Source organism: Acartia tonsa, chromosome 10 (genome assembly GCF_053477335.1).
Source record: "Acartia tonsa isolate MP-2025a chromosome 10, ASM5347733v1, whole genome shotgun sequence".
In the NCBI taxonomy this organism is placed as follows: domain Eukaryota; kingdom Metazoa; phylum Arthropoda; class Copepoda; order Calanoida; family Acartiidae; genus Acartia; species Acartia tonsa.
Window position 1 is genome coordinate 4,497,063 of NC_137269.1, and position 24,964 is coordinate 4,522,026.

The 24,964-nt window shown below is 33.1% G+C and overlaps 1 protein-coding gene across 1 annotated transcript in view; it reads right to left on the minus strand.

The window, feature by feature from the left end:
* The window catches only part of LOC145329217 (uncharacterized), a 33,594-nt gene that overhangs the window by 7,068 nt on the left and 1,562 nt on the right, over nt 1-24,964 (minus strand). Inside the window, exons 3-10 of the mRNA XM_080173266.1 lie at nt 24,547-24,677; nt 23,999-24,204; nt 21,054-21,290; nt 14,083-14,213; nt 13,144-13,388; nt 11,574-12,686; nt 7,198-7,276; nt 4,945-5,131 (exon numbers count right to left, since the gene is read on the minus strand). Coding sequence (XP_080029392.1) covers nt 4,945-5,131; nt 7,198-7,276; nt 11,574-12,686; nt 13,144-13,388; nt 14,083-14,213; nt 21,054-21,290; nt 23,999-24,204; nt 24,547-24,677 — 2,329 coding nt within the window. The remainder of the gene's footprint in view (nt 1-4,944; nt 5,132-7,197; nt 7,277-11,573; nt 12,687-13,143; nt 13,389-14,082; nt 14,214-21,053; nt 21,291-23,998; nt 24,205-24,546; nt 24,678-24,964) is intronic.

Sequence of the window (24,964 nt, forward strand, 5' to 3'; positions counted from 1 at the left end):
CCAAAAAAAGACAACCCCCCCCCCCCTCCTTAAAAAAATCACCAGGTTTTTTTATGAAATCAATTTTTAAGATCTATTTATGCACTCAGAACAGTTTTCTCTATTACAAATAAAATTAAGTTTTTCCAATAAAAAATCTTTAAGTTTCATACAAAATTGTTTTCTTGACATAACTGTGCTAAAAGTATACATAACCTCGTCATTATTATTATCATTTTCAGGATTAGGATTAGTATTAGGAATAATGATTTCATTCCATAACTTTGGTAGATCAGAGTAAGGGAATTTTTTAAAAGATTCAAGTCTAACAAATGGAACATTGTACTGTTGATTATTTCTAAGAACTCTTGTTGTTCTTGTGCTATTTCTAATCCATAAGTTATCAAAAGAACATGGAAGCCTATGATTAACGTAATCAAACATAAATTGTAATTTAGAATAGACAATTTGTTGAGTTACAGGAAGAATTTCTAAATTTTTAAATAAGATTGTAGTATGTGCATTATATTTTGAGTTGGTAATTTCCCAAATTGGGGCACAATATGTAAGATGACTATGGACAAGTGAGTTGTATAGAGTTTGCAATGCTTTTCCGCCAATAATATGTTTTGCAGCATTTATAGCAAATAATGAGCGTGAAATCTTTTTATTTATCATATCAATATGATATTTAAAGTTTAATTTAGGATCTAGATAAACACCTAGAAATTTAATTGCAGGAGTTTCACTCCTTGAGTTGACATATGAAAGTTTGTGTACCAAATTTGGATCATTTTGGTTATCATTATTGTGATCAAGATTAATACTAATGCTATCAAAGTCAATTGTTGATTCATCTTTTGTAAATATCATAAATTTAGTTTTTGATGGATGTAGGCTTAACTCATTAGTTCTAAACCAATAAGTTATTTTTCTTAATTCAATATTAAGAATACTAATAATATCATGAAGGTTTTTACCCGAAATTAAAAAACTGGTATCATCAGCAAAAAGTAATGTAAATAGAGTAGTACATTTAGCTAAGTCATTGATATAAATTAAAAATAGTAAGGGTCCTAAAATAGATCCTTGAGGTACACCTTTGTTAATATATTTCATATCAGACTTTTCATTGTTAATGTAAACAAATTGTTGTCTATTTGCTAAGTAATTTTTAAACCAAGTCAATTCTGTACCATTGATTCCAAGCTTAGAAAGTTTGTCCAGCAAGATCCTATGAGAACAGCAATCAAAAGCCTTTTGTAAATCACAAAAGACTCCAACTGTATACTTTTTATTAGTAGCGAAGCTACTCTATAATTCAAAATGTCCGTCCGTCCGTCCGTCTGTCCGTCCGTCTGTCCGTCCGTCCGTGTAAGACAGAATAGGGGAAACGTGATTTTCTCGGCTCCTATTAAAGATAGACAGCTGAAATTTTTTGACAACATTCCCATAATTAAGGAGCACAATTAACTATAAAACATCAAGGGCGGTTGGACCGCTTTTTAGCAGGTTTTAGGCTATTTTTGTATTTTTCACATTTTTCTCCATATCTTCAGTGTTTATGGTCCGATTTTCAAAATTTTTTCAGTTATTGATATCAAAATTAAATTTCCTGTCGTTTACAAAAAACAATTATGACGGCCACACTGCCATTTTGCAGGTTTTAGGCTATTTTTGTATTTTTCACATTTTCACCATATCTTCAGTGTTTATGGTCCAATTTTCAAACTTTTTTCAGTTATAGACATAAGAATTAAATTTCCTGTCGTTTAAAGAAAACAACCATGACGGCCAGACTGCCTTTTTGCAGGTTTTAGGCTATTTTTTGTATTTTTCACATTATTCTCCATATCTTCAGTGTTTATGGTCCGATTTTAAAAATTTTTCAGTTATAGATATCAAAATTAAATTTCACGTTGTTTAAAGAAAACAACCATGGCGGTCAGACTGCCTTTTATCAGGTTTTTGGCTATTTTTATATGTTTTACATATTTCCCCATATATTTGGCGTTTTTGGTCCCATTTTCAAACTTTTTTGGGATATTAGTATCAAAATAATTTTTCCCATTGTTATGAGAATCTTTTATGTAATCTACTTTGACTGTCGTCATCATTAAAAATAAAACAAGGTTTCGTGTTTATTTTCTCCAATAAATCTATTTTTGATTTTAATAAATACACTTTAAATCTACTTTTACGTATTTCCATCCACGATTTTTTGTGCTTCGCTACTTATGGATGTTGTCATCCTTGTTATCATTACTATTCTTTACAATTTCATTTATTAGATGAAAAATGGGCTGTATGGTTGACTTTTTTTTCTGAAAGCCATATTGATGTTTGTAAATAAGGTTATTTTCATCAAGATATGCAGTAAGTTTATTTGCAACTATTTTTTCAAGGATTTTTGAGAAGATTGGCAGAAGACTTATTGGTCTATAATTAGACATGTTACTTAATAGATCAGATTCTTTTGTTTTAAGTTTGAAAATTGGCAAAACTTTGGCTATTTTGAGCTCATTTGGAATGTTGCCTGACTGTAAGGATAAATTTATAATGTGAGTGAGAGGAATAGCAATATCTTCAATGATTTTTTTCATAAGTTTATTAGAAACACCTAGCATGTCTTGGCTTGATTTAGACTCTAGGCCATTTACAATTGTTACTATATCTTTAGGCTGAATATGAGTAAATGAAAATATGGAGTCAGATGCAGTGGTATAATAAGTGCAGTCTCTATCAGATGGATTTATTTTAGATGTAATATCATCTGCAATGGTTGTAAAAAATTCATTAAATTTGTTAGAAATATCTTTCCCCTCCTTACAGTAAACCCCATCACTAAAAATTTCAGTTATGACTGAACTTTTGTCATTGTGCTTCCTTATTGCTTCCCTTAATATTGACCATGTTTTTCTCAAATCATTCCTATTTTCTTCAAAAGATTTTTGAAAATACAATTTTTTCCCTGTTTTAATTGCTTTGTTATAGCATTTTCTATATTCATTGTATTTAGAAATGTTTTCTTGAGTTGGTTCTCTAAGTTTAATGTCATATAACTCAAATTTTGTCTTTCTAGATTTAAGTAAAGCATTTGTCATAAAAGGTTCAACTTTATGAATATTTTTATTTAGTTTAACTTTTTTAAATGGGAAATGTCTTGAGTATGACTCATTAAAAATACTATAGAATTTATTATATGCATCTTGAGTACTGTAGTTATTAGACACTGAACTCCAATCAGCATTTAACATATCTTGTTTAAAAGAGGAAATATTTTCCTCACTAAAATTTTGAGTTTGAATAAAAACAGGACCAGACTCTTTAACTTTGTCAAGAATAATAGTGCAAGTAGGGAAATGATCAGAAATATCTGCTGTAATAATAAATGACTCAAACTTATTTTTATTATCATTGGTATAAATATGATCTATGAGAGTAGCACTTGTATGAGTGATCCTAGTTGGCAATGAGATTAATTCTAAGAAACCATTTGCAAAGCTATTTTCAAGCAGTGATCTAGTTTTATCATGTTGATCAAATTTTAATAGATCAAAATTTAAATCCCCAATAATATAGGAAGGGTATCTGCGGCTATTTAGATCTGCTTGTAAGTCAGAGAACAAGTTCATAAACCTGTCTAACTGCTCACTTTCAGTTAGATTAGGATGTTTACAATTTGATCTATAGACGTTTGTTAGAAATATTTTATCATTTTTCCCAATACTAATCTCTAAAGTTAAACTTTCAATTATTTTTTCCTCAAATCTAGATAAAGCTTTTATTTCCTTGAATGCAATACCTTTTTTTATATATATACCAACCCCACCTCCATTAGATTGAGATCGACATTTGTATATAAAATCATACCCCTTTAGTTTAACATAATCATCATTTTTTATATTCCAGATTTCCCCTAAGCATATAATGTCAAGATAACAACCTTGCCTCAAGAATTCATCAACAAATTCTTGAAAATCAATAAATTTTGATTGAAGGCTTTGAATATTTAAACCAATAATTTTGAGACCTTTCTTTGATTTTAAGTGGTTTATAACTTTACAAATATCAAAGTATTGGCATTTTATATCAATATTTTCATATGGATTAAATAATAAATCTTCATTTATCGTTTCATTATTTAAAATTGAGAAAAAGTTACTGTTTAATTCAAAATTCAGAATCCTATTTTGCTCCATTTATAAAACATTTTAAGCAAAAGATATCCAAAAAAAATGTATTTTAAAGTAAGGGTAAAGAAAAAGAAAATTATACTTATGGAAATGAATAAAAGCAGTAAGTAGATAATATGTTTGAAAAAAAACATTAAGGATTGACAAAACGAAAAGTAGAATATAAGCCATTTGACAAAAAAAATGATAAAAAAAATGTGAAAAAAAATATTTGTAGGTGTTTGCATATATGTATAAATGTATGTGTGTGTGCATGTGAGTAAAAAAGAAAAGAGGAAGTGTGTGTGTGTGTGCGTGCGTGCGCGTGTGAGTAGAGAAATATAATTGTAATGTAAACCTTTCTTATATATTAACCTGTTTTTAAACTGAAACTAATTTGCCTCTAAAAGCATTTAAGTACTCATTCTATTTGATAATTTTCCCCATATATCAATTAAAATATTATTATTAAACAACGAAAACTCTTGTTAGCTTGTTATTGCTACGCTATTTATGGTCATAATTGTTCTTTGTTTACATCAAAATATATATAAAAAAAAGTTAATTTTCTATAAATAGTAGGGGGGGGAGGGGTCATTTGGACTGAAACTACACAGGTATCCAACGTTTTATAACTTGTTCGTTGGCTCAAAAACTTTTTTTTTCGATTCCTTCCCCATTTAATTTTTTAATTATCAACTAGATAGATAATTTGATAGATAGAAGAGAGATAGATAGATAGATTGGTACATGGATAGATAGATAGAAAGTTATATTGAAAAATATCTACCTTGAAGAAGGACAAACGGCTGGCCGTCTCCAGCGCTTCCAACTCGGCTTGGTCCGCCTCTAGTTCGGCCAGGTCGGCCACAAAAGTCGACACGACCGTCAGATTCTCCTCGCTCAAAATTCTAAGCGGATGCTCCTGGCTGTCCTCGCCAGGATTGCTGGTTTCCAGACAACCGGTTGTTCTGGATCTAAAATAAGAGTTTTTCAATAAAGGACGTCCAAGTTTTTTCTTTTGGGGGGAGGGTTCATAGGTTTGTGGGGGGTTAACACCCCTTTACCCCATTCCCCCCTAGAACATCTATGTTTTCAATTTCATCTACTAACACCTATGGCCTCTTTGTTCAAATGGAATAAGGGGTGAGAAAAATAGCATAAAACCACTATAGCCCCCCACCTAGCTATCTATATATCTATATTTTATCTCTCTATTTATCTATCTATCTATCTATCTATCTCTATCTCTTTCTCAACAATTTTGCAATAAATTAATGTACAATTTTGCTTAGAATGACAAATTAATGTTTTGCTTACACTCTACAAGAAGTTACTGTTCGTTTTTTCTTCCTTCTGATTTTAAAGCTTCGCTTTTATGGGTGTTGTCATCCTTGTAATAAATCAATGTATTAATTTATAAATCCTAACTCTTTCTTATCACTAAGTAACTGATGCAAAAACATCAAAATATATCAAATAAGCAAAATACCAATATTTTTCATTATACCACCTTTTCCCCCCCTATTTTTTCTCAAATTATATCCAAGATAAGATCGCATCACAATGAAATAGTGAACCTACGACTTGTATGGAAAATGCACTAAATTCATAGTACGTGTAGAATAAATGCCTTGGCCCAAAACAGGCGCATTTCTACATTTACATTTAGGACTTCTAGACAGAGTTCTTAAAATAAAAGATTTTTAAAAATTATATATGTCTCTCTCTATATAAAAGGAGTTGGGGGGGGGGGGGGGTGACTCAAAGGTCCTCTAACGAAAAAAAGGTAAATTATCAAAATTTGATATAAAACAGATTTTCCTAAATTTTTAAAGAAGCTTATTTAAGAAAAGTGCATATTGACTTAAAACCAAGGATTATTTTGTCCTTAAGGAGCGAAGCATCTGCAAAAGGAAACTGCAAATTGAAGTGGGTGAGAGGTCAATGGTTTATTTGTTACACTAGTCCCCAAAGTTTTATAATAACGTTTTCTTATTTGTTGGCTTGACAACTTTGAGGACTTTTATGGATTTTGATTGGTTGGTTAATTTAGTTGAGTGTCCAAACGTTTCAACCATCAATTGTAATCTAGAGAAGGGTTATTTTTGTGTATCACTATTAAGGATGTAAATCAATTTATCGGCCATTGTAGTATCCCTTTAGATCCCTGGTATATTTACTTTACACCATATAATTTTGTCCTTAAGAAGCGAATCATCAACAAAAGTAAAATAAACTGTAGTTCAGATAAAAGAGATTCACAAGAGAAATTGTCTTCAATTTAGCTTGCTAATATGGACATCATTTATTGGTCAGTTTGTTTATCCAGTATAAAGGGAGGGTATGGGTTAAAGGGGTTGAATAAGGTTACCGTTATTTATCCAGCTGCTATAACAATAGTGGAGTGTCGGATAGACATACAGACTACTTTCCTTAAATATATAGAAGCTTCGCTATTTCTAACTGGAAAAAACTAGGTTATTGCAAACATGTATCATAAATACAGCATTGCTTTGCTATAACTATAATAAAAATTACGCATCCTCTCGTCGTCGGGGAGGTAATAGATTCGAATCTCGGCCCGACACCTCGTCATAACTTAAGACATGAAAAATGCTTCCTACTGCTGCTTATTTCAGGTGCCGACATAAATAGTTAGGGTAGGGGGAATGCCTCGGCCCATAAACTCCATTACCATGCACAGTTGGGACTTCTCAGACTAAGGTCGTGCAATCAAAGGGTTGGTTGGTCTGTTGTATCCTTGGGTGTTAAGTATTTAAGTACATTAAATGTTTTTAAAAGCATTTTCGTTATCAAAATAAGTTTTTTTAAATTGTGTCATAGATGTATTTTTAAAAGCGAAGCTTTTATACAATTAGAGTCAGTACATAAGTAACGGTTAGCTCTTATCTTTAATTTAAATATGCTAGAATTGTCTCATCGACTTCAAACTTTTCATGTTGACTCCTATAACAATAAGGTATAAGTTGGAAAGCGTATTAACTCAACAAACTATCTGTCTATCTATTTATCTATCTACCTTGGTAGTGAGCTGAATGGCTGGACAGAATATTTATCCTCAAAATTTGAACTTTTGTCCCGCAAATAAATACCACATCCTAAAACATAAAAATAGTTATTATCGCATATTATACATCTAATAACACGATGCTGTACATGATTTTTCAATACGGCTAAGAACAGGTTCTAATCCAATGGATAAATCAGTTTGGAAGCCATACTGAAAATACATGTAATTTTACATTTTAATGGTTTCAGACATGCTGGGTTTGAATCTAGAGCTTTTAAATGAAGGTATTATTTGTTAACTACTCCTTTAGCTGTAAAAAATATACTTATCTATTACATAAAGTAGTAAGGATTTTTTTTGTCTGTAGCTTAAGATATTGAACTGATTGAGTTCTCTATTTCAGGGAAACTTTACATTGGTCCCTGGATGGTTTTTGGCTATTTTTCTGCATTTACCTATCCCTTTTGATACAGAGCCCCTAATAGATATGGGCGCAACCGATAGAATTCTTTAATGTAACTTTTTTACTAATTATGCAGGGAGGGAGGGGACATTGGACTGTAAATTATACTGGACCCAAAGTACAATCTATCAAGCAATCTCATTCATTGTGTGTCCAAACTTATTCACCAATAATTTTAATCAACAGAAGGAATAATTATGTTTATTATCATTAGAGATGTACAACAATTTAACCTCCATTGTCTTATCCCTTAAAATCCCTGAAGAAAAAAATATGCAAAAAAAATCGAGGAACCGCCTTTTAAGAAAGCATGAAATTACAGGCAGGTTCCATAGAGATTATGTGTCAATACTGTAATAGTAGGATATAAAGATAATTTAAGCTGTAATTTTATTGTAATTCTAACGTTGAATATAACTTTAGATGTATAAATATACCTTTTGAATTTCAATTCTGACTTCTAAAGTTTTTTTTTGTGAATAGTGTCCGTTCGATGTAGCCACTTTTCGTCAATTATAATAAACAAAATTACCCCATATGTGGATTTATGCTATTGGTTTGGACACTGTTAGTTTATACAACCCATCCAAGTTTAAGTTAAACTATCAAATTTTGTTTGCCAACTATTAGCAGTCCAAAAACCCCTACCTCCCTGAATTTTAAAACAAAAATTTGGGAGGGGGGGAGGTTTGATCCAATAGCAAATAAAAGGAATATTTCCTACAAATTTCTGAAAGCTTTTGACAAAAATTGTAAGTGCCCTCATGTATGAAAAGGCAGGAATCTAAAGGGATAAGACAATGGATGATAAGTTGATGATGATCAAAATTAACCCTTTCGTAGATTTAAAGCTTGAAAACTTCTAGTTTGGAACCAACAAAATAAAAATCCAATAAGAGTACCCAAAATTGTTGAGCCAACTTTTTAAAACTTCGGGTACCAATATAATTCACAGACAAACAGAAAAACTCTGCTTATAGAGTAGCTTCGCTTTTAGAAAGTTTAGTATTCTTGACAATTTTTCAAAGCAAATCATATTTCAATAGATTTTAAAACAGGAAGGAAAAAGAGAGTAATATGACGAGAGGGAGGGAGAGAGTGAGAGACAGAGAGAGAGAGAGATAGAGAGAGGGAAAAATAGAGAGAGAGAGTGTGAGAGAGGGAAAAATAGAGAGAGAGAGTGTGAGAGAGAAAGAGAGAGTGTGAAAGAGAAAGAGAGATATAGATAGAGAAAGATAGAGAGAGAGAAAGAGAGAGAAAGAGAAAGAGAGAGAAAGAGAAAGAGAGAGAAAGATAGATAGAGAAAGATAGAGAGAAAGAGAGAAGTAGAGAGAAAAAGATAGAGATAGAGATAGAGAGAACGAGAGAGAGAGAGAGAGCAAGAGGGAAAGGGAGAAAGAGAGAGAAAGAGGGAGAGGGAAAGAGAGAGAGAAAGAGGGAGAGGGAAAGGGAGAAAGAGAGAGAGAGAGAAAGAGGGAAAGGGAAAGGGAGAAAGATATAGATAGATAGATAAAGAGAGAGAGAGAGAGAGAAAGAGAAGAAGGGAAAGGGAGAGAGAGAAAAACGGATATAGAATAGATAGAAAGTTCTATAGGTAAATAGATAGAAGAATCTGGGATATCGAAAGATATATAGATAGATAATCATAATTCATTTATTGAAGAAAGAAAAAGAGAAAGATAAATAGAGAAAGAAACGGATAGAGGAGAGAAAAGGAGAGAGAGTAAGTAATAGAGAGAGAGAGAGAGAAAGAGGAAAAGGGAGAGATAGATAGATAGATAGATAGATAGATAGATAGAGAGAGAGAGAGAGAGAGAAACGGATATAGAATAGATAAAAAGTTTTATTGGTAAATAGATAGATAAAACTGGGATATCGAAAGATAGATAGATAGATAGATAGCCAAAGTACATATAATATGTACTGTACAAAAATAGTCAGGGAAGAGGTATTCGTTAGACTAAAAACATTGGGGACCTTTGTTAAATCTTGAATGGTTGTTATAAAGCTAAAGTGTCAGATATTTCAACCAATAACTATAAATTTAAAATTTTTTGTTTGTCATCATTGGGATGTAGTTAATCAATTTATCCTCCAATGTCTTATCCCTGACAGAGAATCCAACACACTCATTCACAATTATAATTCAATAGAGCTAGGGGGAAATATTTTCAATTCAAATTTTATTTTCAAGTGTCCTCCCCCCCCCCCCCCCAGGGATCTTAAGGGATAAGTCAAAGAAAGATAAATTATTTTACATCTCCAATGATCACAAACAAAATCATCATTTTTGGATCAAAACAGTTGGTTTGGACTATTTAATATTAAGTACCCAAAGTTTTTAGGTCAACGAATCAGAAAATGTGATTATGTTACTTTGGGTAACAGTCCAATGTCCCCTCCCTACCTGGAGAAATAAATCCATGTTTTCAGCCAGTAAAAACGGACATACATACCATAATTTTAGAAAGGCTACACTTTAAAAATGGAAAAAATATAAGTTATTAAAAAAAAGAAAAGGAAAAAAACTTTTACTTTGTTGTTTATAAAAGTTTAAAATTTATTTTTCAAAAAGAAAAACTTTTGAGTTATTAAATAAAGCAAATTTAAACATGTAAATAAACTTTTCTTTTTCTATCGCATTTTTCGTCTTTTTTTCTCCCCCCACCCCTCTCTCTCTCTCTCTATCTCTCTCTCTCTCTCTCTCTCACGCACTCTCTCTCTCTCTCTCTCTCTCGTATTTATTATTTTAACAATGTTTATTATTTTAGCTTTCATCTTTTGCTACATGTTGACTTTTTACAGTTAAGATCTGGGGAACGGTAAAAAAAAAGTAACCCTCTCAAAAGATTCACCACCTTTCCTTTTAATACCTCTAGGGGCTTCTTTTAGGGTCCGTCCGTACGTCTGTAACGGATAGCTCTGAACGTTCATTCAGACCTGTTCAAATGTTCCTATTAAACTAAAACTTTAATGATGATTCCTTTTATAATAAAGTATAATGTAAAAACGTCCGCATGTACATTTTTAAAATGAAAACTCTTTCCAATTTACTTATTTCTCCATCCATGGCAAAGAGTTGACTTTTTAAGATTTACATAAATATAAGAAATGTTAAATTATACAAAACTCATACAGTGTGTTTTAAAAAGTAAAAAATCAACTTATTAAGGGATCTAAAGGGATAAGACAATGACACAAAATACTCTTCACAATTATAATTAATGGTTGAAACGTTTGGACACTTTACTTAATGAACCCACTAATTAAAACTCATTATTATTATTTCTTTCATCGTATTATAAACGGCTTTCCGCGGATATAGAATGTACAATTATAAGATTAAAACCAGTTTTTTTAGCCCCAAGATGCCGAAGGCTAAACATAGTTTTTTCGTATTGATGAGAACCGGATTCGAATGAATACGAGAAAAGTCTTTAAAGACAACGAATAAGAAAACGTTATTGTAAAAGAATCTTGGGACTAGTGCAATAAACAGCCCATTGTCCCCTCTCTATCTGAGTTAAAGTATATTTTTTTGCCACCCTGTATTTAAATATATTATCATTTTTGTTATTATCATTTGTAACATATTTTTACACCTGTCCTTCTCTATGTAGTTTTTCATACAAAATATATTTTTTGGATTTATAATTTTACTTTTCATCTAGTTTTCTAGGGGATAATTGGCTGTTTATTACACTAGTTCCCAAAGTTTTTAAATTACGTTTTAATTACGCTGGCTCAACAACTATGGGGACTTTTTGATTGGTAGGTTCATTCAGGTAAGTGTCCAAATGTTTCTACTACTAATTGTTCTCAACAGAAGGGGTAATTTTGTCTATTATCATCGGTTATGTGCACCAATTTACCGGACATTGTCTTATCCCTTTACATCCCTGTTTCTATCTGTCTATCTCACCTGATAGCGAGCTAGGAAATAGCTGTTCAAAGTTAGGTTCAGGAAGGGGTGCCACTGAACTAGCCTCACTACCCTCTGTCTCCCCGCGGGGGCTCAATTTTGCACCACCCTCTGCACCCCTTTCTCCTTCCTCTCTGGGCAGGTCAATTTCTAGGTCATCCGAATCCGGGGATAATAGACGACTCTGTATGTTATCCTCAATCAGCTGATTTCCAGATTTGGCAGATTTTTGGATCATAAAATCCATATTTGGTGCGACAGATGCAGTAATACAGCTCATGTCCTTTTCTCTGGAGCTTGAACGGCGTGGAGGGGCCGGAGGTGGTTTCTGGCGGTCTTTTACTTGAGCAGGGTTGTTATTTTGAGGCGGTTGATGGACCTCAGCCTTTATAGAGTTGTTGAGAGCATCAATGGCGAGTTGCTCGGACCCAGAATCACTGCTGTCCGCCTGTTTAAATTGAGTAAGAAACATGGCCGACGGTGATGATGTGCTGCAGCCCTCGGGGGGTGTGGTGTGCCGGTCCTTCTGGTTCTCCACCCAGTGCGTTATCATGCTAGCCTTGAAGTCATCCATGAAGCCGTACCTACGGATTTCAGGCTTTGCTGCACTTGCAGATGTCGGTGTCGTCATCTGTGGCGCATTATTTGAACTATTATTATTATTGAGGTGGTTGATTAGTGAGCTGTTAGTTAGAACACCGCCGTTGTTGCTACTTGTTGCCATGGGGTACAGGGGTGATGAGGGGGAATTGTGGCCCAGTGGACTAATCCGTCTAGTCGGCCTGTCCACTGCTAGCTCGCCATCAATCCAAATCTCGCCAGCCGGCTGCCGGTAACCAGGAACTTTTCCGTTTAACGGCATCTTGCCGCCATTATTTGATGATGGTGAAATAGTTTCACGGATAGCTGGCAGGGTTGGAGTCAGTAGGGGAGAGGAGTGGGAAGCCGCAGCCGCTGCTATGCCCATCAGGTAGCCACTGCTGCTGCCGGATGTGCTTGATGCCGGGGAATGGTGGTGTGGCGGCTGGGGTGAGGCGCTGAGCCGTGGCGAGATGGTGCCGTTCGTCATTATGCGGGAGCCTGATAGATGGCGTCTTTTCATACGGGGTAAGCCTGAATTATAGATATTTATTTATCACTTAAATAGCTGCTTAGTTCTGGATAGAGAATGAAAGGGTATCTAATTGTTTATCTATCCATTGTTCTACATATATAATACCAATCGATATATCTATCAATATTTCTATCAAGCGATCTGTACATTCATCTATTTATCCATCCATCTATTCCTTTCACACTATACATATATCTATACCTGGATAACTATCTATCTATCTATATCTCTATACCTATCTATCTATCTATAACTGGATAACTATCTATCTATCTATACCTGGATACCTATCTATCTATCTATACCTGGATAACTATATATATACAATATATCTATCTATACCTGGAGGATGCTCCCCATCAGTGCCACTGCCATCTCCATGTCCAAGATACATGACAGTGGCACATGTTATCTATCTATCTATCTATCTATACCTGGATAGCTATCTATTTTTACCTGGAGGATGTTCCCCATCAGTGCCACTGCCATCACTATGCCCCAGATACATGACAGTGGCACATGACAACTCACTGCCGGATGAAGCATCTGTTGAAGTGGTAAAGTCTGAACTGCCCGAGTTGGAGGATCTGACCCCTCCACGATGATACCGTCCTCTGCCCTCATCTGAGGAGTGACTGGAACCGCCAAGACCGTTGGCACCCCCGCCACGATGACTGGCTTTCTGCCGTTTTCTTCTCATTCTAAATAAAATGTAATTTTAAATATCAATCAATGGTCTACATATATTTCAATATATCCTTAGATAAAAGTAACAGGATCTGTCAGTATTCATGTGAGTCTGTCTTTTACCAAAGAATCTCGCCAACCACTTAACCAATATAGTTATCCTTTACAATGCAGCTTCTTCAGGGTCCTGATATAATATTTTTTTATTATTTGGAGGGAGGGTACCACCAGCCAACAAAGAGAAATTTCCATAGAAAAGAAATACAAAAATAAAGCAAAGGGGCCAACTTCCCCCTTCCCTCACCCCACTATCTATCTATCTATCTATCTATCTATCTATCTATCTATCTATCTATCTAACTATCTATCTATCTATCTATCTATCTATCTATCTATCTATCTATCTATCTATCTATCTATCTATCTATCTATCTATCTATCTATCTATCTATCTATCTATCTATCTATCTATCTATCTATCTATCTATCTATCTATCTATCTATCTATCTATCTATCTATCTATCTATCTATCTATCTATCTATCTATCTATCTATCTATCTATCTATCTATCTATCTATCTATCTATCTATCTATCTATCTATCTATCTATCTATCTATCTATCTATCTATCTATCTATCTATCTATCTATCTATCTATCTATCTATCTATCTATCTATCTATCTATATACCTATCTATCTAGGTACCTGTGTATCCTAGCTGCCAGCTGTAGTGTGTGAAGAGTTTCAGAATAGTGTGCTGGCTCTGGGCTGACATGCGCTAACATTACCGCGTAACAATTTGTACTCCCCATACATTCTTTTAGTATGTTCGTTACCTAAATAGAAAGATAGATAAATTGATGGATGGATGGATATATATACATATATAGATAGATGGTAGATATACAGTTAGATAGATATATAGATAGATAGATAAATAGATAGAAAAATAGATAGATAAATATATAGATAGACAGATAGATAGATAGAGTGGCAACTAAAAATAGAGCGAGAATGAAATATTATAAAAGTGTGGGAAAAAGGTTTTCTTCCTTCTATTCAAGTCTTTATTAAAATGTTAGCAAAGAAATGTATTCGCAAAAAAAAACAATTTATAAATAGCATTAAACCTGCCTGGGATCTTTCTAAGGTATCAAAAAGTTATGGACGTATTGGTTTAGCAGTTACTGAAATCTTAATGGTCAAAAAACACAATAAAGCTTCTACTTATCTTTTTTAAAAATCAATGTCTACTTTTTCTGAATGTTTTTCCCAACCAACCTTTGGGCAAAAAGTAACAGGTGACGAATGAACTGTCTGTCTGTCTGTCTATCTATCTACATATATATCTATTTATATGTCTATCAGCCTATCTATTTAAATCTACATATTTTATTCATCTATCTATCTATTTATCTGTCTACTTATAAGTTTCTGAGTCTTAATTATCTACTACAAGTAAATCTATATATTTATCAATCTATCTGGTTGTAAATTACACTAGTATCCAAAGTTTTATAATCTAAAGCTCAACTCTCAACTGGTTGGGTACTTCTATTGAAATGTGATTGTTTGGTAGCGTCCAAATTTTTAAACCATTATTTTTAACTTCAAAAAGGGTGAATTTTAACCCTGCTCTGAAAACAGGGAGGGAGGAGACGTTGGGCTGTAAATTCCACGGGTACCCAAAGTTTTATAAGCAAATTTACTCATTGGCTTAAAATCTTCGGGAAGTTTTTAACCAATAATTAAAATTTACATAACTGTCTATCTATATATAATTCTATGTGCTGCTGGCTATCTATCTATCTAAAATTTGGTACCTCCAATCAAAAAGGAAGTACAACAGGTGATCAATGTAAGATTTTAAATTTAAATTTGCAATGAAAATTAAGTTAGTTCCCCCCTAATTAAGTATTTAAAATGTACTATTTTAAAAAAGATTTTAGGGTTTTCATATTATTTTTTCGTTAGATAAAATAATAGTTATTTCTCGCATAGTATTATAAACGGCTTTCCGCGGATATAGAATGTACAATTTTAAGATTAAAACCAGTTAGGAACGGGCTAAAAAAACTGGTTTTAATCTTATGATTGTACATTTTTATATTTGTAGAAAGCTGGATATAATACGCTGCTAGACATAGTTTTTTTCGTATTGATGAGAACCGGTTCCTATCCACCGGATTCGAATGAATACGAGAAAATAAAATTCTATATCACCTTCTTCTCGATCAACTTATCTAGAATATCCAGGGATTTTTAGGGATAAGACAATGAACGGTAAATAATGTACATATCCAATGACCAATGATAGGCCAGTATACATTGTAATTGACCAATGGTAAAATGTATATTGGCCTAAAATTAATCATTTGTATTCTATGACGTCATTTTTTATTAGGCACTATGAGCTGCTTCTAAAATTAACCCTTCTATCTATAATACAAAGTAGAACGATGCCTGTGTGTCCGTTTGTTTGTTTGTTTGTACCGAAGAATTTCGCTAACCGCTGAACTGATCGGGTTCTCTTTAACAGGGTAGCTTCTCATAGACCCCGGGAAGGTTTATAACTATTTTATGGGGGGTGGGACACCCCCAACCACCCCAAAAAATGAAAAATACCCCCCCCCCCCACAAATTTTTTTAAAAACTAAAATTAAAATAGTGAGGTCGACTACCCCCCCCCAAAAAAAAAATTTTTTTTTTTTAATTTTTCTTTTAAATCTAAATTACGAAAAATTGGTTTGATCAAACCTCCTGGGGCAAAGCCCCTAGAGGCTAGGGGCGAAGACGCTAGTAAATTTAAATTGTAGATTAATAGTTGACGATTAACCTACAAATATTCAACAAAATACCCAAAGTTTTTAAGCCAACCAATAACAAAATGTGTAGATATTAAAAAAGTGAGTTTTTTAGAGCATGCTTTACGTGTTATAAAATGTATGAACATGAACATGTCTGTATGCAAAGGATTTAAAAGATAATATCATTCCATAGAAAAAAATTGTTTCTTATATCAGAAATTATTTTCCAGTTTCGCTTTGAAACCGATTAATATCCGCTTGATTATTACCGGTTCTTAGCAATACTAAAAAACATACACTATATAGTATTACAGACAATTTTCCACGAATATCAAAATAAAAATAATAAAACTAATACCAGTTGCGGTAGCCCGGACATTTGCCCTTTCAGGGATAACAAAAATGGTTGTAATCTTATAAATTTTCATTTTTATATCCACGGAAAGATGTCAATGATACGATGGGATAAATATATATATATAAAAGTAATACGATGTTTTTCTGTCTGTCAGTGTGTACCAAAAGATCTAGCTAACTACTAAACCGATATATTTTTACAACAGAACCTTTTCATAGGTCCTGGGAAGGTTTATAACTATTTTTAGGAGAGAGTACCTCCTACCTCCTAAGAGAAATCGACTATGAAGAAAATGCCAAGTTCCTCCCCCCCCCCCTTTAAATGTATTATTTTTTACCATTTTCTTAAGTAAGGTTGCTTGTTATTGTAATGGGCAGGTTCAAAGCTATTTTGTTTATATAGGGGGCAAGATTGCCTAACTATAGATAATATTTTATAAAAGTTTTTATCTCTTAACCAAATCTAATACCCATATTGTACATACAGCAATTAAATTCAATACTAGGACAAAACACACCCATTCGTCGCGTAGCATTTGTATTTACAAAATCTGTGCAGGGGAGGGGACATTGGGCTGACTATTATACTAGTCCCCAAAGTTTTATAATACCGTCTTCTTATTCGTTGGCTTAATAACTCAGGGGACTTTTATTAAGTTTTGATTGTTTGGTACATTGAGTTGAGTTTTCTAACGTTTTAACGACTAATTGTAATCTACAGAAGGGGTAATTTTGTGTATCATCAGTGGGGATGTACATCAGTTTATCAGCCAATGTCTTATCCCTTGGATTCCTGAGTGGGGTAGGTTGCAAAATAAGTTAACCATGGATCTTATAGGATAAGACAATAGACGATAAATTGTTGTACATTCCCAATGATAATAAATAAAATTACTCCTTCTATGGATCAAAATTTATTGTCCAATGTCCCCTCCCTCCCTGATAATTTAATTAGCGACTAAATGAGCATTAATGACTTACAGACCTACAGACAATCAAGTTATATAAAAAGAGCTACGCTCCTAATAATACATATATGCATAAATGCGCAGACGACCTGAATTTTTGAAAATCATCAAAATGTCCATTTTTTGGCAGGGAGGGAGGGGACATTGGTCTGTAATCATTACTGGTACCCAAAGTTTTATAACCATGTTATCTTATTCGTTATCGCAAAAACTTTGAGTTCTTTTATTGAAATATGATCGGTAGTTTTTGGGACACTAGACAAATATAATTAAATTACAGAAGGGGTAATTTTGTTTATCATCATAGAGGACGTACATTTATTGCCCATTGCCTTAACCCTTTAGATCCTAAAATTCTAAGTTAATGTAAATATTACTTAGAGAGCAGCTTCGCTATTAATAAAAGATAAGATTTTGACATTTTATTGAAAACATGTTATTTTTGCAATAAATCATACAATAATTTATCAATCTATCTATTTATCAATCTATTTGTCAACTATCTATCTATCTATCTATGTTATGTTTGCAATAAATCATGCAATAATTTATCTATCTATCTATTTATCAATATATTTGTCTTTCTATCTATCTATTTATCTATCTATATACCTATTTATCTATTTATTTCAATGAATTTCTTTTTATCTACACTAGCGGCTTCGCCCCTAGCCTCTAGAGGCTTTGCCCCACGAGGTTTAATCAAACCAATTTTTTGTATTTTAGATTTTTAAAAAAAAATAAAAAAAAAATTTTTGGGGGGGGGTAGTCGACCTCATTATTTCAATTTTAGTTTTAAAAAGAAAAAGAAAATTTTTTTGGGGGGGGTGTTTTTCATTTTTTGGGGGTTTGGGGGTGTCCCAAGAAAATAGTTATAAATCTTCCCGGGACCTATGAGAGGCTACCCTGTAAAGGAGAACCCGATCGGTTCAGCGGTTAGCGAGATCCTTCGCTACAAACAGACAGACAGACAAACAAACAGACATCGTTCTACTTTGTATTATAGATATTTTTTCCTTTTTTTTTCTGTTGAATTTTTTCTTACAAAAAAATCGTTTATGTCTCAAAAATGAAACAGCAGTTTTTCATTTATGTTTTCTTAGGTTTAACCAAGTATAATAATGCCTGAAGTAGGGGAGCAATAACAATTAATTTAAATATAATTTTGGACTGTAAATTACACTGGTACCTGAAGAATTATAACAATAAAAACTTTGGGTACTTATATGGAATTGCTTCCAAACTTGACAACCAATAATCTAATCTACAGAAGGGTAAATTTTGTTTATCATCATTGGGGATATACATAAATCTATCGTTCATTGTCTTATCCCTTAAGATTCCTGATTTTTTGAGTGGTAACTCTATTTTTTTTTTATAAAACTCATCTCTTATAAAATCAACAGAATTCCTAGACTAAAAATTCATAAAATCATATTTTGTCATGTTTCGGAGTGTGGTATGTCGTCCAGGGATCTTAAGGGATAAGACAATGGAAGATAAATTAATATACATCCATGATGATGGTAAACAAAATTACCCTTTTGTTGATTAAAATCAGTGGATGAAAAGATTCAGGGATAAGGGATGGGAAACGTAAGAAAATATTATTCCAGGCCTATTTTCCAACTAGGCCTAAAAAACTAGTTTCGGGATGACGCAACTTAGTTAGATTTGAAAACTATGAACAATGATGAAATAGCTATTATATGAATGCAAAGAAAAAAAGTATAGAATAGAATTCAGGTAGTTGATTTCACCTATCATAAAATATAATAAAAACTTTTCAAAGAACCAATATGTTAGTGGCTTTAAGTAGAATCCCGTTATTACTTCGCCAACCCCCCCTTCCCCCCCATTTAAAAAAAAGTTTTTTTGAGATGGTTAAATCTGACTTATTTTCAAACATTTTAAGGGGGGATCTACTTCACCCCAAAATTTGTATATAGAAATAAACACCACTTTAGCTCCCCTGCTTTAATAAATAAATTAAGTAGAATTGAATAAGTACATGGGTAACATTCTATCAACTAATTGTTCCATAGCAAACATATAAATTAAGAATTTAAAAAAAAAAAATATTTTACGTTAAATATTACAGTTAGGGAGTTGAATCCATTTTTATAGAAGCAAAAACATAATCTATGATTATGGTTTGGACCCTCTAAAACTGTAATCTACCTTTCCACTTTCCCCTCTCTTGGTGAAGATATCTTCAACGCCGATACGATTTTTGAAATGTAAGATTCTACTTTCCCTTCTCCTTGTGAAGATATCTTCAACGCCGATACGATTTTTGAAATGTAAGATTCCACTTTCCCCTCTCTTGGTGAAGATATCTTCAACGCCGATACGATTTTTGAAATTTAAGATTCCACTTTTGACTCTCTTGGTGAAGATATCTTCAACAAGAGAGACAAAAGTGGAATCTTATATTTCAAAAATCGTATCGGCGTTAAAGATATCTTCACCAAGAGAGGGGAAAGTGGAAGGGTAGATTACAGTTTTAGAGGGTCCAAACCATAATCATAGATTATATTTCTGCTTCTATAAAAATGGATTCAACTCCCTAACTGTATTAACAGAAAAGTTCAATTAAGTGTGCAATAATTTTTACCAAAATTAATGAAATTTTTTTTTTAACAAAACACAGTACACTTTTATTTACATATTGAACTAGTTTTGTATTTGTGATCATTTAGATGGGTTATCAATTCCACATGAAATGTAACTTTTAAATTGTCTAAAGACATGAGTTTTTCACATTGTTCTAAAGTATAAAATGTTGAATCCTACTCAGTCTTCAAAAAACAATCTCTCAATTTATGTTTTGCTATATGGACATTTATTAATGTGTAAATTTAATAATAAGTTGATGTGATTGAACGTCATATATATTGTTGTCATTCTAATAGCAGAAAGTTTCCATTGTTGTCTTTCTAATAGCAGAAATTTATGTTTGGTTGAATTAATTTAGCCAATAATGAACTGGGGGACGCGTTTGTTATTAATTAATTGGTTAATGCTAAAAGCAAGTTTCAGGCTATTGGATATTGGCCTACAGCCAATGAGGAACTGGGGGAAATGAGTTGATTTTATAGGCAAAAAAGAAAAGTTGCCCCGTCACTTTTAAAAGGAGGCTGAGACCTAATTTTTGGTCAGGTTTCCCATCCCTTATCCCTGAAAAGATTGGGCACTACTATTTTTTAGAATTTGATTATAAAGATGCTTCGGTTATAATATTGTACCTTGTTGTCCTAGGAATCATTCAAAACCAGATTAATAAGTTAATAAAATCATACAAAATAAGGGTGTCAAAAAGTTAGGAATCAGCATTCTTTATATGGACGTACAGACTTTCTGGTAGCAATTATAGAGTTGAAACGCTTCATAAAACATACCTAAAAGTTATAGGGATCATCATGCAAAGTTTGAAATCCGTAAGACATTTATACCATGTCTAAATTAGCGAAAAAACAAACCGTTATAGACGTGCTATAGGACCGACCCAACTATAGAATAGCTTTGCTTTAAAAAATCTTACCTTACTATTTCTGCAGGGCAAATGGCGGGAGCCGTTAAAAATTGCCAGAATAACGTTACCAAGTCCGGACAGTGTTATACTACTCAAACCGCCAACGCCGCTACTATCCGCCGTGCGGTCGCAGCTGCCCAGGTCGAGCAGGTGCAGCCGGCTGCGTCCGCCGGTCATCCCGCCGCTCTTGACATTGGTGCTGTATTGGTAGACATGTAGGGTGTACAGGAAGTGGGACTCGCGACCCTAGAATAATAGCATGTATAAGAATTTATTGACTGTCTATATATCTGTCTTTAATTATTATATTAAAGTAATAAGAGTCTGTCTCGAAGGATCTCGCTATAAACACTGGACCGATATGATTTATTTCAGTTGAAATCGCCCCCAATATTTTTGATTTCTATAATAAACTAAAATTGAAAAAAATTCCCCATTCCCCCTTCTACTTAAAATGCCACTAGAGACCGCTAGTTCTGTATATTGAAATATTTAAGATCAAAGTATTTTATATATAAATTTAATTTCAAGCATATTTTACTTTCAATTGATTTTATCTATTTATAAATACATTTATATATATCTATCAATAACTTTATCTATCTATTCTCTTTGTCTGTCTGTCTCTCTCTCTCTCTCTCTTTGTCTTTTTGTCTGTCTGTCTGTCTGTCTCTCTCTCTCTCTCTGTCTTTCTCTTTCTCTCTTTGTCTACCTATCTCTCTTTCTCCCCTTTTCTTTAATTTTGTCTTTCTCTTCCTATCTATCTATTTCTCTCTCTCCCCCTATCTCAAATTTTCTACTAAATGCTTATATTTGTTTACAGAGCATGCAAAAATGTCAAATTTTTAAGCTAAATCAAAAATAAACAAGATTGGTGTTTTCAAAAAGTAACGAAAATTGTTTTCGTCATTTTTGTATTTTTTTGTTGTAAACGTTGTAATCAAAAGGGTTGGGCTATAACTAGAAAGACTTAAGTATGACAACATCCATAAGTAGCGAAGCACAAAGAAATCTACATATAGACAATGTGAATTGTAAAATAGTAGCTTTGCTTCTAAAAAGGACATTAAAAAAGCTTTGCTATTATTGGACGCAACTATTCTATCTCGCTCAAAATAATTTTTGTATAAAAAACTGAACATTGCATCTTAAGTAAGTATGTACATATTTAAAGATAGGTGTGTCGTGATGCCCGCATAAATAAAGATGAAAACCAAAATAAACTATTATTTTCAGGTAAAAATTACTAGAACCCAAATTTTTACCAACTCGTTTTCTGATCCTATGGCTTAAAAAACTATGTGTACTTTTATTATATCTTGAATTGTTGATTCGAATAGCGTTTCAACAGTTTAGAGGAAGAGGTAATTTTGTTTATCATCGTTGAGGTTGTACATCAATTTATTGTCAATTGTTTCATCCCTTTTAATTAAAATAAGTATAGAACTTTTGCCGATAGATCGACGGACAAAGTAAATTATAAATTGTATGGCTATTGGTACAGAAAATCTTCACTAAAACATTCAACCGTCTATCTTAAATGTTTTACCCCATTTGTGCGGAAATAATGGAACACCACAAAGATTTACTTTTTGCTAAATTGACCTAAATCTCTGAAGTGCAAATGTATACACAAAAATGCTTTATCTCTCTCTCTCTCTCTCTCTCTCTCTCTCTCTCTCTCTCTCTCTCTCTCTCTCTCTCTCTCTCTCTCTCTCTCTCTTCTCTCTCTTTCTTTTTTATCTCTCTCTCTCTCTCTCTCTCTCTCTCTCTCTCTCTCTCTCTCTCTCTCTCTCTCTCTCTCTCTCTCTCTCTCTCTCTCTCTCTGTCTCTCTCTTTCTCTTTCTCTATCTTTATATCATTCTCCTTATATTTATCTATCAATGATATTGAAAATGCTTTATATGTCTTAAACCCCTCTCTCTCTCTCTCTCTCTTTTTCTTTCTTTTTTTTTCTCTCTCTCTCTCTCTTTCTCTTATTCCTTTTCTCTATAATCATCTATCTTATTTTTTTCTTTTTACTCAAAAACAATGAATCCATAGATTTTTCCAAAGAACCGGCATTTTTTCGTTGTAATTCATTTGTTTGGAAAATTTGCAATTTTGGGAGATTTTTCAGTCCTTTTTTACTTCTTTTTTTTGCAGATATATTTTTCAGGATTTGCAACTGCTTTGTCGGTTAATATCCTTTAATAAAAGTAATAGGATGTCTTTTCATTTTTCTGTTTGTTAGTGTAAATGTCCGTTAATGGCCTTGCTAACCGCTGAACCGAAATGGTTCTCCTTTACATTAAAACTTCTTACAGATAAGAAGGTTTTTAGCTATTTTGGGGAGGGTAACTTCACACTCCTATGATAAATCGCCCAAAAAAAAAATTCCTTCCTCCCCCCCCCTCAAAAAAAATTCAATATTAGGGTTAACTCCCATTCCCACTCAAGTGCACCTAAAGGCCTAGGAGCCGCTCGTAAAGTTTAAATTGATAAGACATTTTGACACGTTTTTATCAAATACTTTTGACACCAATTGAGGTGTTATTTTTCAAAGTGTTATATTTTTTTATTTACTAAATTTAGCATAGATTTGTGAAAAATATTTCTTTCTTTGCACAAAAATCATCAAATTATCTTCTAAAGTTTTCTTTTTTTTGTCCATACATCCATTTAAATAACTATCCCTCCATATATCAATCCATCCATCTAACTATTTATCTATCAATTTATATATCCATCTATCAATCCATAAACCTTTCCATCTAGGTAGGACGAATGGTTACGGACCTAACATCCATCCATCTATCTTTCCATCTAGAAGCGCTGGAAAGTGTCACGTGTGACGTCATAAAAATTTGTCTATTATCTATTTCTTTTTCAGGGGTTGCATTTTCTTCTCCTCTCATCCCTCCATATTTTTATGACGTCACAAATGACACTTTCCATCTATCTATCCATCCTACCTGGGTATCCTTAGATCTATTTGAAAGCGCCGCATCCAGATAAAAAGCCGCTTTCTCCACATTACTGGCCCGCACTTCCGCCAAATTTTGCAGCAGGCTTTGTCCGCCGCCGCGAGCGGTGTTACCGCCGCCTAAATACATGCCCGGCGACTGGTCACTGTCGCTGGAATAAGCCGCCAGTAGGTCGGTCAGCCGTTCGTCTTGTTGTCTGTTTGTTACCAATGTTCTACTTATTAAAAGGGATCTATAGGGATAAGACAATGGCCGATAAATTGATATACATCCTCAATTTCAATGATGATACACAAAATTAACCCTCCTGGATATCAAAATCATTGCTTATAACACTTAATAAACCAACCAATCAAAATTCAATTTAAGTCCCCAAAGTTGATAAGAAACAACAAATATGAAAACGTTGTTAGAATACATAGAAAAATCGTATTATATAAAAAGTAGTAAGGTTTTTATTTAAATAACTACTGAACCGATTGAGTTCTCCATTTTAAAAGCTTTACTTAGATCCTAGGTTGATTTTAGTAGAACATTCCTCATTTCAACAGCCGACACCCGGATGGAAAACCGAACATTGGACCGACTTTTCCGGTCCTTTATGACCTTGTACAGCCAGGCGACGGCTGTAGGTATAATACCAATGGAAACCGTACTTGTATCTTCGCCTATGGGCATAATGGATTTATAAAAATGGATAATTCAAAATCTAAATCATACCAGTATGGCTTCGAAACCGATCAATATCCGGTGTATTAGAACCGGTTCTCAGCCATACCGAAAAATAATGTTATAGACAATACTGGTTTAAATGTTATAATTTTGCATTTTAAAATCCGCGGAAAGCTATCTATAATACGATGCGATAAAAAACACTTTTTTATAGTAAGATCTATTTCGTTTTATGTTATTCAAACATGACTTAGGTATTTTAAAAAACCTCAAAATTATAAT